An 18,644-nucleotide genomic window follows, 5' to 3' on the forward strand; every position below is an offset into this window, starting at 1 on the left:
AGCTGGGGCTGGGAGAGAACACTCAGCTCCCAGTTCACAGGACAGGAGCTGGGGCTGGGACTGGGATACAACACTCAGCTCCCAGTTCATGGGAAGGGGAGCTGGGTCTTGTACTGGGATAGAACACAGCTCCCAGCTCACGGAGGGGGCTTGTAGTGGGATAGAACACTCCATTCCCAGTTCTTGGGATGGGAGGTGGGGCTTGGACTGGGATAGAACACTCAGCTCCCAGTTCACGGTGCAGGGGGGGCTTGTTGTGGTATTCCACTGTGCTGGGAAGGAGGGTGGGTGCTGGTGAGGCTGGGGCTGAAGTGCTGCAGTGGTCAGAGGGTTTGCTAGAGCTGCTCCCGTGGTTTGTGCTCCCGTTGCTCATGACAGCCTCTCTTGACTCCTGTGGGAAGGGCTGCAGGCCCAGCCGGAGTGCACAGCGCCCTGGAGGGTGGCTGTGGCTGTGGCAGGGTGGCCCTGGCACGGTGGCTGTGGCCCTGGCTGGGTGGCTGTGGCTGTGGCAGGGTGGCTGTGGCAGGGTGGCCATGGCCGCGGCAGGGTGGCCATGGCAGGGTGGCCGTGGCTATGGCAGGGTGGCCCTGGCAGGGTGGCCGTGGCGTGGCAGGGTGGCCGTAGCTATGGCAGGGTGGCCCTGGCAGGGTGGCCGTGGCAGGGTGGCTGTGCCATGGCAGAGTGGCCATAGCTATGGCATGGTGGCCCTGGCATGGTGGCGGGCGGCAGTGGCCGTGGCAGGGTGGCCGTGGCTGTGGCAGGGGGGCTGTGCCATGGCAGAGGGGCCATAGCTATGGCACGGTGGCCGTCGCTGTGGCAGGGTGGCTGTGCCCTGACAGGGTGGCCATAGCTATGGCACGGTGGCCGTCGCTGTGGCAGGGTGGCTGTGCCCTGGCAGGGTGGCCGTAGCTATGGCAGGGTGGCCCTGGCAGGGTGGCCGTGGCAGGGTGGCTGTGCCATGGCAGAGTGGCCATAGCTATGGCATGGTGGCCCTGGCATGGTGGCTGTGGCTGTGGCAAGGTGGCCGTGGCCCTGGCAGGGTGCTGCTGGTCCCGGGAGTGCTGGGCAAGGCTGGTCCGTGGGACTCTGTGGGTGCTGTGTCAGATGGCAGGGTGGCTGTGCCCTGGCAGGGTGGCCATAGCTATGGCACGGTGGCCGTGGCTGTGGCAGGGTGGCTGTAGCCATGGTAGGGTGCTGGTCCCCGGGGTGATGGGCAAGGCTGGTCCGTGGGACTCTGTGGGTGCTGTGTCAGCCCCTGAGCACCCGTGGGTGCTCCACTCTGCGGCGCTGGGTGAAGGGAGCACAGCAGAGAGCTGAGTGATCTCCCCCAGGAGAGAAAGCCTCCTGCTGCTCCCCAGCTCCAGTGGAGGGAGAGGATCCAGGGATCTGGGCTTGTCCTTCCTGCTGCTGGACATGCTCTGACCTCACTGCTGTGCCCCGTGAGGGTGGGGGACAGGGACAGGCTCCTGGAGACACGACATTGGCATTTCTGCCCAGCACCCCCGTCCCTGCATGTGCCAGGCTTCCCCGCGCTCTGCTGTGGCCAGAGCAGGTGCTGGGGAGGCAAAGGGACATCTTGGCAGTGCCACAGCCTCCTGAGCCATAAAATCCAGGGTGTGAGCTCACCGGTGGGTGGCTGTGAGTCAGCCTACCCACACAGGCCTGCCCGCAAGGCCCCGAGTAATTCCAGCCTCCGACAGGACGTAATTCCAGCCAGCCGTGCACTGCTAGCCCCTGGCTCCCTGCACACCTCCCCTGGCTGCTGCCCAGGAAAATCCTTCTGCCTGGAGTTACTCTGGGACCTGCTGTGGGGAAACTCTGATGCTGAGTGGTGCCTGGAGTACGATGCCCAGGCAGGAGCTGTCCCAGCTGCTTTGTTTTGTGCTTCCCACCCGGTGCTGTGCCAGCTGCGTGGCTCTGAGCGGCCTCCAGTACCTGGTCCTCGTGTGTCTGTCCATCCCCTGTCGTTCTACAGGAGCCAGGGCTGGGAGCAGCTCACCACAGGCTCTTCATTCCCCTCCTGGGTCTCAGGGTGGTCTCTGGAGTCCTTAAAAACATATAGAAGAATTCAGTTTTCAATGCAAGGGCAGCTCATCCCTTCCAAAGCAGGAGCAAAGTTGAAGGGGAATGCAGTGTTCAGGGGCATGGAGCTGGGCTAGTGCTCCCAGGGTCCAGCAGCTCTCCCCCATGAGAAAAGGGAGATTGTCACAGCTGGAAGCAGCATTGTTGAGTTCCACTGAAATGGGAGCATCAGTTGTTGCCGAGCACAGTGCACATTCCAGCTGTGCAAGGCCCCCCTCCTGCACTGCTGGAGGGGCTCAGTATGGCTGAGGAGCAGCTCTGGGCATGGCTGCTCCTCAGACCCTTCCTTGGGGCCCTGTGAGGAGCTCCAGGCTGTTTCCATCCCTGCAGACGTGGAGGATGGCAGTGAGGACAGAAAGTGTCAAATGCTTTTGTGCCTGGGGTGGGGGGTGCTGCTCCAGCTCCTGGAGCCATTCAAGCTCAGGGACATGGGGGTCATCACCCCTGCAGGCTGCAGACCATGCAGCACCCACCCTGCATCCCTGGCGTGGCCCAAAGCCCTCTGGAGCCTGCCATGGAGCATGGCACTGCCAGGATGGGGATTGTGGCAGTTGAGCTGGGGAAGCAGCAATTTCCTGTTGGGAAAAAAACCGAGCTCAGATGAAAACTTTGAAGCTGGGAAAGTGCTAATGAACCTGGCCTGCATTTCCTACTGCCTTGTCCAGGGTAGTCCAGGTGGTCCTCTCACACCTCCCTGCAGTGGGCAGCAGCTGAGAAGTCTCCCCAGCAGCTGGGAAAAGGGTGAGGGGTGGGATTCTGCCCCTCTGCTCCACTTTGGTGAGGTCCCTCTGCAGAGCTGCCTCCAGCTTGGGGGCTCCCCAGCACAGGAAAGGTGTGGAGATGCTTGAAGAAGTCAAGGAGGACACAGAGATGCTCCAAGGGCTGGAGCCAGGCTGGGGGAGCTGGGGATATTCAGCCTGTAAAACAAAAGGCTCTGGGGAAATCTGAGAGCCCCTTCCAGTGCCTAAAGGGGCTCCAAGGGAGCTGGAGAGGGACTTTGGATGAGGGTCTGGAGGTACAGGACAAGCGGGAATGGCTTTCACTGGCAGAGGGCAGGGTTAGATGGGATATTGGGAAGGCCCTGTGAGGGTGGGGAGGCCCTGGCACAGGTGCCCAGGGAAGCTGAGAGTGCCCCATCCCTGGAATTTTTCAAGGCCAGGTTGGACAGAGCTTGGAGCAACCTGGGACAGTGAATCAAAGGAACAAGATGGGTCCCATCCCCCCCAGCCATTCTGTGATGCAGTGCAGGAGCTGCCCTTCCCTCATTCCCTGCCTGTCCTGACACAGTGATGGCCTGCAGTGCTCCTCCAGCTTCCCTCAGTGATCCCAGAGAGCTGCTCACTTCCCGCTGGGTTTCCTGGCACCAGGCTGTTTGGTGGCTGCCCTGCACTGAGGGTTTTGTCAGCGGGGTGGCTGCACTGGTGCAGGCTTTGCAGCATGCAGGGGAGCCACATCTACGAGCTGGAGCTGGAGGGAAGGAGTTACCCAGGACATGGAGCAGCATCCTTGCAGGAAGGTGGCTGCTGAGCCTTGGCTGAGGTAGCAATGCCTTGCTGAGGCTCCTGCAGTGTGTGGCATCCCAGTGGCCCCTTGCTGGTGCTGCTGTTCCTGTGTGCTCCCCAGCTGCTCACGGGATGGCTGTGACCTCAGCCCTGCTCTTGTCCAAGCCTGGTGGGGACACATGTCCCACAGGTGGGTGAAGTGTCTGAGTTCACCTGGGGAATGAACAGGATTGGCAGTGAAGGAATTAAAAATAACTTTAAAAATAAAACCAAAAACCTGTTGAGTCATAAACTCAACAAACTTGACTGGGGAGGTGTGTGATAAAGCTCCCCAGAGCCTGTTTCACCAGGTTTTACAGGAACCAGCCCGATCTGGGACAGGCACAAAATGCATTTAACCCACACCCAGGGACTTCCCAGCTCGTGGGCTGGACCAGCAGCAGCAGAGGAGGATGCTTCCTTTCAAACTGTGTCTTCAAGTCTTCCAGTGTGCCCTCAGGGCTGGAGGGCACTCAGGGTTGGCAAGAGGAGCCCCAGCTCTGCCTGGCCTGTGGCCTGCCTCTCCCTGCACAGGTCCTGACCCTGCTTTTCTGCCCGTTTTGGGTACATCAGTGCATATGGTGCTTTCCCATCTCCCGGGGACAGAAACTTCTGGTAACTTCCCAGTGATGGCAGGGATTTTCTCAAGGGGTATTTACAGGCAGCAGTGATGCTGCTGCGAGGAGTGGGGGCAGCTTCACCCCTCACCTGTCAGCTCCTCCTGGATGAGACGGAGCTGGGGTCTGGAAGGGGGGCAGATGGGGGGATTGCCATCCCTGCCAGGCTGCGGGATGGGGGAGCTGACCCTGTGTTTGTGCCCACCCAGTTGTGCTCATCGGGGACTCGGGGGTGGGCAAGAGCAACCTGCTCTCGCGCTTCACCCGCAACGAGTTCAACCTGGAGAGCAAGAGCACCATCGGGGTGGAGTTTGCCACGAGGAGCATCCAGGTGGACAACAAGACGGTGAAGGCTCAGATCTGGGACACGGCGGGGCAGGAGCGGTACCGCGCCATCACCTCCGCGTGAGTTTCCTCGCTGCCAGCCTGGGGTCCTTGCCTGGGGCCCTGCTGCGACCCTGTCCCCTCCCTGTCCCCCAGGTACTACCGAGGGGCAGTGGGAGCCCTGCTGGTCTATGACATCGCCAAGTACCTGACGTACGAGAACGCGGAGCGCTGGCTGAAGGAGCTGCAGGACCACGCTGATGCCAACATTGTCATCATGCTGGTGGGCAACAAGAGTGACCTGCGGCACCTGCGGGCTGTGCCCACCGACGAGGCCAGGAGCTTTGCAGGTATCTTCCCCAATCCTGTCCAGTCCCGTCCCATCTGGCTGGAGTTGCTGGCACCCACCTGAGCTGACGCTGTTCTTGCAGAGAAGAACGGGCTGTCCTTCCTTGAGACGTCTGCTCTGGATTCCACCAATGTGGAGACAGCTTTCCACAACATCCTCTCGGGTAAGGGGCAAGCAGGAAAGGGAGGGACAGGAGCAGAGATGGCTTTGGGCAGCCCTGGGGGCCTGGCTGTACTGGGTGGGATCTGGGTTGGAATCCTGCTCCCCTGCATGGGGAGAGGCGGGCATTTGCACCCCTGGAGCTGTGTGTTTGTGGAGGGAGCAGATCCCCCACTGAAATACTTACCTGAAGAATTCCTTCCCCCCCTGTCTGCTGGCAGAGATCTACCGCATCGTGTCTCAGAGGCAGATCACGGGACAGCCGGAGTCCGAGTTTGGCCCCTCCACCTCCATTGAACCCATCCAGGTGCTGCCCACGCAGCAGGAGGGCCGGCAGGCGCCCTGCTGCCAGAACATCTGAGCCCCTGGGCCGCCCCCACCGTGACCCCCCAGCGCACGGCGGCATCGTGGCTCTCACAGCCTGCACTCTGAGCAGTGCAGGGAGCTCTGGCTGCTGTTTGTGCACCATCACCCTGCCCACGTGCTGCTCCGCCTGTGTTTATGTAGGACCAACAGAACCTGGGGGAGGCAGCGCATCAGGGTCTCTCCCCTCTCTCCCCAAGGTCGGGGGCGTGCCATCCCCCGTGTCCCTGCTCCCTTTAGCCCTGCAGGCACAGTGGCTGGTGGCACTGAACATGGTGAGTCCCTGTTTGGTGACGCCCTGTGTGCAGCTCGTGGGGTGGGGGTGGAGTGGGACACTGGGTGCATCCTTCTCCTGCCTGGTGAAGCCAGCAGTGGTGTGGCCTGTCCCCCTGTCCCTGCAGCACCGAGAGCTGGGAGTGCCTCTGGGTGCTGCTGGGGCCATCTAGGGAGGGGTGTGGGAGTGACACTGTTCTTGTGTTGTGACCCCAGCAAAGAGAAAAGCTGTGACTCTTCCATGGAAAGGGACGGGAACAGGGGCTGGGGGCCCTGGCCTTTGGGAAGCCCTGAGGAGGGGACAGGGGAGCACCAGGGATTTGGGGGCTGAGGGCAGGGATGAGGTGTTGAGGGTAGGCAATGGTCCCTCTGCACAGCTCCCTGTGGGGGAGCCAGGATCAGCACTAGGGACCCCCTCAAGGTCCCCCTGGCATAGCTTGGCCCTTCCCTGCTCCAGTGTTGGCTACTGTGGCTGGTGGCTGCATGGCCCAGCCTGGGGACATGCCACCACTGGATGCTGCAGCAGCAGGATGACAGTGGCCTTGTCCCCTGCCTGGGGGACAGTGGCCACCCCCCAGGGTGGGCATCACCCAGGATGCTGGGACAGACTGTGCTGAGCCCTGTGCTGCTGTCAGGGTGATTGGCAGGTGTCAGTCAAGAGGGTGCAGGTGGGAAGGCCTGCATTGACCCAGTACTGGGAGTGTAGCCCCTGCCACGTGGGGTTTTGGGGGATTTTCTCTCCACAGCTGCCCCCAGTCTCTGCATCTCACTTGGCTGTGCCAGTAGGATCCGGGCCACGGTTCCCCCTTGGGGCATGATTTGTCAATGAAACAGAAATTGAGGCAAAATCCCCAAATAAAGCTGCTGCTGAAGCCTTTTCTGTCTCTGCCCGATCTCTCCTTGAGGCAAGAGCAGTGCCAGCCCCACGTGGGGCAGCTGGGAAGCATCCACAGGCAAGGAAGGGTGAGGAGGAGGAGGGCTGGGAGGAAGGTATGACTGCAGCCTGGGCAAGGGGGTGTCCTGCTGGGAGGCCAGAGGGGAAAACTTGAAATTCAGGATTGGAAGGGGTGGGATCCTGCTGCTGGCCCAGGGCAGTGCAGGGATGCACAAACGGGGTGCAGAAGCAGCCACAGTGTAGGGGTGCCCCTTTTTATCCACCCACTGCAGCCACCCCAGCCCTGGCAGCACCTTAACCTTGGCTCCAGCCCCCTGGCACTGTGTCCCTACACCATGGCACTGCCCCCTCCAGAGGCAGCCTCATCCTTGAGCAGGTCAGACCCATCCTTTGTAATCCCCTGACTGCAGCTGGGAGCTGTCCCCAGGTGGATGGTGGCCACTGCCCCACGGGCTGTGCTTTACCCCATGCCCACGTCAGCTGGAAAAGCCCTGGAAACGTGCAGGAAATGCCAAGCACCACCTCCTCCCACACCATCTGCCCACACCAAAACACGGTGCCAAGAGGTGATGTCAGCCCCACCGGCTGGAGAGGTGGGCATGTGGGGGATGGATGCTGCTCCACAAAGGGACAGGGCTCAGCCAAATGTCCCTGGGGCCTCACTGCCCTTGGATGTGCCATCAGCCAGGCACTGGCGTGGACACAGGCAGTGGTGAGTTCATTTAGACTCATGGGGGCACTTTTGGGCTCGGCAACTCAGTTTTGTTCCAGGCTTTTCAGTTTTGGGGTGTTTTCTGCCGGGATGAAGAAGTGGGAAGGGTGAAATGTGGCACAGGGGTGGCTCACAGACGTGGGACCTGCCAGCCCCAGCTCTGGGAGAAGCAGCTGCCTTGGAGGGTCATCATCTCCCAAGTGCTTTGATGAACCCCAAGAAGTGCTGCCAAAATCATGGGACTGGTGGGAGATGCAGGAGGGGTGGCAGAGGGAGGTGCAGCCCCACTGCCCTGGAACTCAGCCCCGCAGGGCCTTGTTCCCAACCACTGCTCCCTAAAGTGTGAACAGACACAAATCAAGAGCAGATACCAAGTTTCTTAAGTAATAATACTTTAATAAAATTAAGTTCTTAATGTAATTTAGCACATTTAATACATTAACCCTTTCCCTTCTTTGTTTTCTACAAGTTGTGCAACATCATTATTTTAATTTTATTTTATTTTAATTTTTTTTTTCCTTCTCCCATTATACTATATGCCTCAAAACTCAGACAACAAGCCTAACTCTACTTCTATGTTCGGTTATATCTCTCTCTCAGGCCTTTATTTTTGCGTAACGCCAGAGAGATGAAAATACCTGGATGGAACATGTGATCGGTTTCCAATAGTAACAATCCCGACTACAGGTTTCCTATGATGTTAAAAAAAAAAAAAAAAAGGAAAAAAAAAAAAAAAAAAAAAAAAAAAAAAAAAAAAAAGAAAAAGGAAATACAAAATACTAGGGAATGGACTTTCAATGGAAGGGCCACAGAGTCAGGGGGCTCCGTGGCCAGCTGGCTCAGCACGAGGTGGGAGAAGCGTGGGGCAGGAGCGTGTGCCAGCGCCCAGACCGAGGGACAGCGGGTACACAGCAACTTGTGCGTGTCCGAGGAGAGGAAGCCAACGTGGTGCTGTGCAAGCAAGGCCATGAAGGGCTGGGGAGGGCTGTGCTGCCCTGGGTGGGTGTGGGGGATCAGCTGCTGCAGGGAGCCCGTGGCCTGGGGTCATTCTAGCACATCTCCTGTGGGAAATCCCACCGGAGCTGCTCTGCCAGAGTCCCAAGGCAGCAGCTGGAGCCTGGGTGTCTTTGATAGCAGGGCAGAGCCAGAGGAAGTCCTCTGCAGCAGCAGAGGGATGCTCTGGGCATCCCTGGGGATTTCCTTGGCTTGCCTGGGGCTGGGATCAGAGCCGGCTCTGCAGCGCTGCCAGTCTGGGATCCGCCAGCCCTCGTGCCCATTGCCTTTCATGTTTGCTTAACACTGCTTTCTAACCAGGAGCAAATCCCGTGCTGCAGAACAGGATCCAGCCCCTGGTCCTTTCCCCCCCCCCCCTTTTTTTTTATGATTATCTTTAACAGAATTCATAAAGAAAAAGGAAAAAGGAATGCTGATGGTTTCACAGATAAGCAGAACAGCCTGTGACCATGTCTTGTGTCCCAGCTCCTGGGAGCCAAGAGCAGATCTCACTGGCCACACCACACTGCTACCTCTCACCGCTCCGTTTCTCTGCAAGTTGTTTCAAAAGCATCATCATAAGCCCAGAAAGCACATCCTGCTGTCAGCAACCCGGTGCCACCATTGGAGGGGGACTTCATTTTCGCACAGACAGTAGTGGAACTACTCCAGATTTTACATTAGTGTCACTTTACTGGGGGTGACTTTCAATTTGCTCCATTAGCAGCCCTGAAGCGATGCTGGAGCAGATCCAGCGGGGATGCTGCAGCCTGCCAGGGCTGCAGTGACTCCAGATTCCAGCAGAGTAACCCACTGGAACAGGGGAGTCACCGGGGAGGGAGGCAGGAGCTGCCCAACCTCTGCTGTCTCCTGCTGGCACGGCACGGGCAAACCAAAGTCTGCCTAGCTGAATTTTTCACTGGGTCAGCTGACAGCAGAACATGACTTCAAGTTTCTACAGGATGTGAAAACCCACACTAAAACACAGAGATTGCTCCCTAACGTCCTAGAAGGGGTTTTGGAAGAACCAGCCCATGCTGGCTCTGCTGCCACCAAGGACACCTTGCTGGGGCTCGCATGGGTGGGACGGGAGCCACTGTCCGCACACAAGTGACGATAAAGTGCATCCACTCTCCACTCCAGGGCACCACTGCACAATGTCCATCACTGACGCTTCTTCAAGTATCAAATAAAATAAAAAAAAAATGAGGTAAAACAAAACTGAAAGAGCAAACAGGCCGCCTCGCCACCCCGGCAGGGAAGGACCAGGCGCTTGATTCACCGAGCATGAACCCCCCCAGAAGAGCAGGAGCCGTCGTGCCCTGCTTCCCGAAACGCCCCAGCAACCAAGGAGGGTCCCGGGGAGGGATCTCAGATTCACAGTGCTATTTATATGCAGAAACCGAATGAGAACTGTCTTCATTCCTGTCCTGACCTATTGCATGGCTTTGCTGAGTGATGAATGCTGGTAGAGGCCACTCCAGCCCCCGAGGAAGGCAGGGAGCGAGGGGCGGCCGCCGCGCTCCTCGAAGGCATCTGTGTGGATGCTCCCAAGCTGCAGGAGATCCGTGGGTTTGCTACAGCTGAGCCACAACTCAGAGGAGAGGAGCAAAGGCCAAACCCAGAGGGAAGCAACTCCCAAGGGTGTTTTTTCTTTGCGGCACTCGGCTTTGCTAATGACAGCGTTGCCGCTTGGATGTTTCTGAGTTCTCTCCTTTAAGCAGAGATTTTGGTGCAGTGAAAAGCATCACCAGTACTCCAGAGAGAAGCGCTGGCCTCTCTGTGGAATGAGTGGAGCAGCTGGCAGGGGCATGGGCCTAGTTCCTGCCCCAGTGCTGGTGCCAGGGCTGTGTTGCCCTGCCCTGCAGTGGGTCTGCCACCGCAGCACCCTCTGCCTGCTGCCAGCTCCAGGAGCCCTTGCTCCTGCTCTCAGCACTGCAGGGACTCAGATCCATCCATAGCCAACGTGCTGCACTGGCTAGGAACAGCCTCCAGCCTCCTCTGTGCTCCTGCAGCCCAAAACCAGGCACGTGCCACGAGTGTCACTGTCCCCGAGCAGGACAGCGTCAGGGCAGCTGCCAGGGAGCAAAGCTGCGGGATCAGGGATGTCGTGGCCCATCAGGGCTGTGAGAAGGCCCTCTGGGGCCAGCAGGGGCTTTTCCAAACATCTCACCCGCAGCTCCGGCGCTCAAAGCCGATGTTTGGAGGCCAAGCAAAGAAACACCCAACGAACCAAATCTCCTGGAAGATGCCACGTGCTAAACAAGCGAGCTCACCTCGAGGTGCACAGCATCTCCCGGTGCAACGCCACCAGGGTGAGAGAGAACCAAGCAAAAGAAAGAAAACAAAGAGGGAACAAACCAACCCTAATGCCCTGGCACTGCCCGGTGCAAGGGCAGAGCCTCCTCCTGGCACCTCGCTGCCTTCCAGCTCTGTCTGTCACCTTACAGAGGGGAGATCACCCAATCTTCCTTTCCTTCTCCTTCCCACCTGGGGTGGTCCCACCTGCCCATCCCAGGATCTTCCCACACCTTTGGTGCTTGGAGAAGTTCAAAAACCAAGAACAGCCCAAGGAAAGTAACAGCAACTTTGAACGTTTTTCTGCAATTTCCTGCTCCAAGCCCAAGGCTGGAAGTCAGAATAAGGCAAAAATTAATGGCCTAAAACTTCCTTATTTTGTTCCATGACTAGCCAAATCTGTCTATTTTTATTAAAAAAGCAACATAAACCCCCAAACGTATCTTTTTAAAAAAATACATCTTATTAGATCCTTTTTTTTTTTTGTCTTTTTTTTTCCCCTCTATAAAAATAACTTCAGGACTTTGATTGACAGAAGGTACCAGTTGGTGGTTGTTATTTTGTTAGGCTTTCGGTCATTTATTTGTTTGCTTCAGAAAAATAGTACCAAAAAAAGATGGAATTCCTGGGGAAGTTAATAATGATCATGTTCACAAGTTTATTTTACATTCTGCTCTGTCTGGGATCACTTGGATCTACTATAGATTAAACAATATGGATAGTATCTACTATTTGAACTAGTTAATTTTTTTTTAATCTTTACTCTAGGATTATATGAAATAAATTTGAGTGTTTATTATTATTAACATTTTTTTAATACCCATCAACGCAAACCTTTTTTTCTTCTCATTTTTGGTTAAAAACAAACAAACAAACAGAAAAAAAATTCTTATTTTAAAATGCTTCTTTGAAAGGCAACAGAGCAGAAACATCACCCCATCACCCTGCTGCTTTGGGAGGGGAGCAGGGCTGGATTTGGGGTGTGAGGGGGACAGACTTCCCCCAGTCCCCAGCCCACAGGGAGGTGGTGGCTGCTCAGCACATCCCTAAAGGGACAAGATCCTGTGAAACACTTCAGGATGTGCTGGAGCCACGCTGAGGTGCTCTCCCGGATTCACGGAAGCTCAGCACCCAGCCAGGGGCACTCCCACTGCTCTGGCTGTCCCTGGATGGGTGTCCAGCAGCAGCCGTGCCCTCACTGCCTTGGGGAGCAGATGGGGGGGTCCTGTTCCCACCTAGGATGGGCTGGAGCTGGCTGGGAGCTCTGTGTGAGCTCAGCCCCCGGCTGTCAAAGCCCCACGATGAGCGCAGGGCTCTGGTGCGGCACCAGCTCCAAAGGAACGACCACGGATGTTCTCAGATCCTGCAGAGCAGGACTGGCACCAAACCCTCCACCCAGCACAGGAAGAGACAGAGACAAAGCCTAAAGGGGGGCACCAGAGACCACCCAGAGCCCCCAGGAGTGTGCCCAGCGGGTGTCTGTGCCAGCACGGCCATCAGTCCTGCCCAGCAAGGCTGTGGGAAGGACCACAAATCCTCACCTTGCACTGGGCTCTCTGCAACCAGACCGAGGACAAAACTGCTCTGGCTCCCCGGCGTGGGATCAGGCTGGCAGTGCTGGCAAGAGGAGGAGGAGGGCAGCAGCTGGGCAGTGCCAGCTTTGCCCTGCGAGCACCCAGCTCTCCACAAGCCCCTGTCCCAGGGAACCACAGCAGGAACAAAATCTGCTCCCCAGCCCGGGAGGTGGGGGCTTGGGTGGGGTGGGAGCCTGGCACGCTCAGGGTGCCCAGGAAGGGCTGTGCCACAGCAGGGCTGGGCTGGCCAGGGCCAGCGGGGGGTGGTGCTGCCCAAAGACTGCCCCAGAGCCAAAACCCACCCAGACCCCGACCCTTTCCAAGGGGATTCCCAGATGGAGCAGCCACAGGATGGGGGCACAGGCTTGGGTTTATAGTGGTTTATCTCTTCTACTTCTCTGTTTTTAATTACCTTTTTGTATCTTTTTTTTTTTTTTTTGTTTAAATACATCCAACTGTGTTAATTTCTTATTTGTGGAAAGGGCTATCTGCACCATAACTATCACCTTTACATACACACACGCACACACGAAAAATGAAACATATATTAAAAACACTTTTTAAGCAATACTCTGGATACAAATGTATTTTTTAACCTACATATATTCTAAACCTTCTAAACTTTTAAGGATCACTTTATCATAAAATAAAATATCCTTTTTTCTTATAATAAATTACCTAATAAAAAGTATTTTTATTAGCCCAGTTCCTTGCTACATTTACATGTAATAAATGCATTTATTAAAATAGAATATTAAATTATAAAGAAATGTTCTAATTTTAAAATCTTAATCTTTTTTTCCCTCCTCTCTCTCTCTTTAAAAAACACCAGGAAATGCATCAAAATAAACCCTTCAAACACCAAACAAAACAGGTTGGAGTATTTTGATTTCAGAGGTTAACAATATTAACAGTCTGAGCCTTTGTATGTATGAAGATTATTATTTTTTTTTTTAAGAAAGAAAGAAAAGAGAAAAAAATAATAGATATCCCTCCAGCTGAAAAATACTTTTGCAAATGGGAGCTAGGACAAGATATTTTTATAGTATCTCCTCATTAACTATAAATCCAATTTTGGTTCTTTTTTCTTTCTTTTGTTATGCATTATAATACACACTATTCTCTATATAATTCATGTCGATGAGGATGACATCACAGCATGATATTACTTTATCCCTCCGTTTCCCTTTGTTACGTTTTGTCACCCGCTGCCCCGCACCGTCCCTCGTCCAGCCGGCGCTGTCCCCCCGCGGCAGCTCACAGGAATGCAGATTGCAGTTTTGGGGACACGGCAGGACCCCGACACGGCATGGGGGGTCCCTCGCTCCCCCAGCCCTGTCACAGCTCGCTTCCACCCAGGAAAAGTCACAGGATGAGTCCCAAACCCATCACAGCCCCAAGCCCCCGCTCCTGGTTTGCAGCCGGTGCCGAAGTCAGCGGCAGTTTGGCAAAGCACGAGTGGAAATCCCAGCGCTGAACTGGGAGAACACCCCACTACAGTCCCTGTCCCCCTGTGGGGCTGAGCCTGCCTGGACCTGGACATGTCCTGAACAAACCTGGACCTATCCTGCCTGGACCTGGACACGTCCTGAACAAACCTGGACACATCCTGCCTGGACCTGGACATGTCCTGAACAAACCTGGACACATCCTGCCTGACCTGGACACGTCCTGCCTGACCTGGACACGTTCTGCCCAAACCTGGATCTATCCTGCCCAAACCTGGACACATCCTGAACAAACCTGGACATGTCCTGCCCAAACCGGGACATGTCCTGCCCAAACCTGGATCTATCCTGCCCAAACCTGGACACATCCTGCCTGGACCTGGACATGTCCTGAACAAACCTGGACACGTCCTGCCCAAACCTGGACACGTCCTGCCAGCAGCTCAGCGCCTTCCAGCGCAGCTCTGCTCTCTCTGCTCCCAGCCCTGGGTTTTGGGCACCTGCCCTTGGTGCCACTGCTTGTGCCCTCGTGTCGCTGCCTCACAAAGACCACCAGTATTCACACAGCACAGCATGGCACGGCATTGGACATGTCCTGCCAGCAGCTCAGCGCCTTCCAGCGCAGCTCTGCTCTCTCTGCTCCCAGCCCTGGGTTTTGGGCACCTGCCCTTGGTGCCACTGCTTGTGCCCTCGTGTCGCTGCCTCACAAAGACCACCAGTATTCACACAGCACAGCATGGCACGGCATGGCACGGGTCACCTCGGTCCCCACCCCGGCTCCAGCGGCCCCAGGGGCTGATGCCAACCCCGGGGATAGGGGAAACCAGCGGTGCCCGTTGGCACCAGCCCCCTCGGGGAGTGCCCGTGTCCTGTCATCGCTCCCAGGGACCCACCCTGCTTTGGTGGGATGGGATTTTGCAGGATGGAGGTCTCACAGTCCAGACTCCCACAAGGGTCTTGGTGCTCCTAACCCAGAGGGGTTAGGGGGTCCCAGTTCCACCTGCCTCCCTCCAGCCCAGGCCAAGTGGGGTGTCCCCATGGCTTCAGCACCCCGAGGGGGTTACCCCAAAAGCCTGGGAGGGATCGTGGGGGCAGCTGAAGCCAGCGAGGTTCAGGCCAGTTGGTTCACACTGCAAGAAGGGGTCACCAAGGGCATCCTCGTGGTGGGAAGGAAGGGGAGAAGTGCGAGGAGCCGGCTCGGTGGGCGCTGCAGAAAAGGGATGGGTGCAGGAGGAGGGGGCTGTATTTAGTTATCGTTATTGCTGGTGAATTAGACCAACAAGCCATTTTTAGTCACCTATCAAGGAAGATACAAGTCAGAGCAAATAGTTAAGGTCATGGGCATTTTTCTTGTTTTTTGTTTTTATTTTTTTTTTTTAAAGATTTTTATATATATACATATATTTAAAAAGAGGAAAAAAAATTACGCAAATTTGTTGTTTAAGCCCCGCAACCGGGCTCCCCATGGATGCCAACAGGCAGGGCCCAGGCTGCCCCTCTCCGGGTGCCCCACGGGGCCAGGGAGAGGCCCGAGCCCCCCGAGTTCCCTGCAGCCCCCACTCGAGGCAGAGGTAGCTCTCGGTGCATTTACAGCGCCTGTTTTTTCTTTCTTCCAAAGTTGCTACATCAAAATATGGAGTCGGTGGGGGGGGTACAGCGGGAAGCAGGGGACAGGGGAAAATCAAAATAAAACAGGGGCCGAAATACTTCTATTCATTTTAAACTAGAACTGCTACATCAAGCTTTTTTTTTTAATATATATGTATATGTATATATATATGTGTATATATATATATATATATAAAGGTTATTGCAACTGAAGATTTTATTAAAGGCCAACTTGGAGACTTGAGTAGGAACGTCATCTACAGAGAGGAGCAGCCCCCCCAGGACAGCCCCACTCTGGTTCCCAACAGCAAGCACTGGACGTTTGTTTGGGTCATGATTCTTTTTTTTTTTTCCCTTCTTTTTTTCTTTTTTTTCTTTTTTTTTTTTAAAGAAAGGGGTTTTGTCTTTTTCTCTAACATTTTTTCAGCATGCAGGAGGCTTTTACATCGTTTTCGCTTGTTAAGGTGAGGGAGGAGGTACAAGGAGCAGAGGAGAGCCCCCTGCACCTTCCCCATTCCCCACCCCCTACAGTCAGTGCTAGAACAGGTCCCCCCACCCCAGGTCCCCAACACAGGGGTCTCCTTCCCCCCTCCCCACTCCCACCCACCTCTTCACAACCTGGCATCAAATAAAGACATTGATCAAGAACTTGCTCACATTACCACGAACAGACTCCACTCAGCCAAGAACGACTACTCACTCACTAACACGGGGGGCTGCGGCCACCGCCTCCAGCTCAGCCCCTCCAGCCCCAACACCAACGTTTCTGAACGCCCCTCTGAAGGGTGGCTGATCCCCCTGCCCACCCCCCTGCCCACCCCCCGCCCCCCAGCTCTCTCTACATCAGCGGGAGAATTCTGCGCTGTGAACGGATAAAATACAACCCTGGGGTGGGGTGGGGTGGGGTGGGGAGGGCAGGACAGGATGGAGGAGGTGGCACTGGGGAGGGGAGAGGTTTCCAGAGAACAGCAGTGTCCCCCTCTCCCTTCCCTTCCCTTAACTGGGAGCAGACTGAGGCCAGATTTTGAGTGAGAATGGGTCAGTTTTAGGGAGGATGTGGCCAGCGCTGGCCAGAGCTCCTTTGCCAGTGCCACCCTGCCACGGGGAGGGACGGCTGTGCCGCAGGACAATTCGGGACGTGGGGGCTCTGGGGGTTCATCCAGAGCAGCCCAGCCCCCCATCATCCTACAGGCCCCACACGGGAGGGTGCAGAACACGGCGCCTTCCCCCAGGAAGTGCTCGCATCCCAACTCCTGGTGTGAAAGGCTCTGCTGCAGGGCCGGGACAACGCCTGGCCAGGGATTTCCTGGAGCTTTGGGGAGGAGGGGAGTACCAATCCTGCCTGACGGTGTCCCGTTAGCACGGCATCGTTACTTTTGTCTTTACTGTTTCCAAAACATCAGCATCTACTACAGCCCGGGAACATTGCCCACCCCTACGGAATAGATTACTGTCGATGCAAAACACTGGAGGCATCCCATCATCCCACCATCATTTCAAACCCTCCAACTGGTATCTGAAGATCAGAAGTGGATCTTTATCAGCACAGAGCACCAGCAGCACCTGCCCCAGCAGAGTGAGCTCAGCCCCGTCGGTGACCGCAGCCACGGCCGGCCTGAGCCCGCTGTGCCAGGGAGCAAGTGGCAGCAAACCAAGCAGGAGGGAGGATGTTCCCAGGAACACTACCACGATGAAAATAAAGTCTCCTGTAACTGAAGGGAATAAAAAATCTCAGGTGATTTTTCTTTTTTTGCTTGTTTGTTTGGGTTTGGTTTTTTTTTTTTTGATGTTAGAACTGTCTGTGCCAAGTTGTGAAACTTGTTGGTTCAGTTCTAAATCAGGGTCCAGGATCTGTGAGCAAAAGTTGAGGGGTAGGAAATGGGGAAGCGGTGGTAGTGGGAGAAAAATTATATATATGGGTTTATATACACACATATATATATATATAGGTGCTTGATTAATTAAGTGCCTATATATATATATACACACATATATTATAGCTGGGTGTACTGGTACTCAATAGGTCAATCCAACACATTTTTAACATCACAGCATTTTGGCATCCACAGACCAGCTGAACAAACCTGATGGAGTGAAGGTGCTGGCCTGCACCTTGCATGCGTTGGCACGGGAGCCAGATCTGAAGCCCATCCTCTCCCACTTCCCAATGGTTTTAAAGTATCTCATTTAACAAAACCAGGAGTCTTGAAATGATTAAAGGATGTTCAACAAGGCAATTTTTTTTCTGTTTTGTTTCGTTCTGAAAAAAATATAATATATAAAAGTGGCCAACCTCAGGAAGATCCAGGAAAAGGACAGCTGAAGAGGTTTTGGTCCATAAAGAAATACTTTTTCTTCTTTTTTGTTTTTTTTTTTTCCCCTACTTGGTTTGGGTAACAAAAGTTTTGGTCCAGTTTAAAAACGACGACAACAAAATTATCTCTATAAACTTGGGGTTTTTTTTGCTCTCTGTTGGGATGCATGTTGGTTTCATATGGGCTCATTTGCCTGTATTGCATGAACGTCTCTCTTAGGTTTTGGTGCAATAGGTATGTTTTTTAAGAAAAGAAAAGCACAATGTTCTGTGTGTGTGCGTGTGGTGTGTGTAGCTGCAGCTGGCATCACTTGGAGGAAAGAATGAAGAGTGACCTAAGGAAACGTGGAAGTCGATGCACTCCCCCCATGGACGGGAACTCGGGAATGCTTTGGAAATACCCTGTTAGTGACTCCTGATTGGACTGATGAACAAATCCCTGCTTGGATAAGGAAAAAAGAACAAAGTTCCAGACTCCACGGTGGCTCAGAATAACAAAATAAATGCTCGTCGCCTGGTGTGATCCCAGTAGGTTCTTCCAAACCTTCTTCAGTTTCACTGGCGTCGTTTTTATTTCTTCACCTTCTTTTTTTGATTTTCTTTTTTTTGTGTTTTTTGTTTGGGTTTTTTTTTAGAAAAAAAGGAAAACAATAAAAGTTCTTTAGCTGTGATTTTTTTTTTTTTTGTTTAAATCTTTGAGGTAATACAGTTGTGCCCTCGTTCTAACAGGTTCCCAGAGGTTGATGGTTTCTTTCTTGTCTTCTAAATCCCTGTCTTCCGTTTTCCTTTCTTTCTGTTGTTTCTTTCTGAGCTCCCAGTTGGGCCGACAACCCTGGGGGGAGGAGAGTGGGGGCTTCAGGCCAAGACAAAGGTGGAAGGTGGCTGGAGAAAGGCTGGCAGGGCCCTCCCTGCATCCCTGCTCCCTCCCCGCTCGATCCAGGTGGCCTGGCTTGGTCATCGCCAAGAAGTCCCAATCTCACCACCAAAAAAAACTGAACTAAACTGCTTCGCTTGCGAGATCCGAGTGTGCGTTCTGAGTACTTGGTTTACAAAAGACATTGCAGGCTGGAGCATTGTTCGCCCTTCAAAATTTC

General features: G+C 54.6%; 1 protein-coding gene across 1 annotated transcript; it reads left to right on the forward strand.

Annotated features, from left to right (window-relative positions):
• Positions 1-852: 852 nt before the first annotated feature.
• Positions 853-5,439, forward strand: LOC121332156 (ras-related protein Rab-11A-like). Its single transcript, XM_041397292.1, has 5 exons — positions 853-880; positions 4,450-4,645; positions 4,721-4,914; positions 4,996-5,076; positions 5,294-5,439. The coding sequence occupies exons 1-5, from the start codon at positions 853-855 to the stop codon at positions 5,431-5,433; spliced, it is 639 nt and encodes a 212-aa protein (XP_041253226.1). The 3' UTR covers positions 5,434-5,439.
• Positions 5,440-18,644: the final 13,205 nt, after the last annotated feature.

Source organism: Onychostruthus taczanowskii, unplaced genomic scaffold, assembly GCF_017590055.1.
Source record: "Onychostruthus taczanowskii isolate IOZ18803 unplaced genomic scaffold, ASM1759005v1 scaffold138, whole genome shotgun sequence".
Lineage (NCBI taxonomy): Eukaryota > Metazoa > Chordata > Aves > Passeriformes > Passeridae > Onychostruthus > Onychostruthus taczanowskii.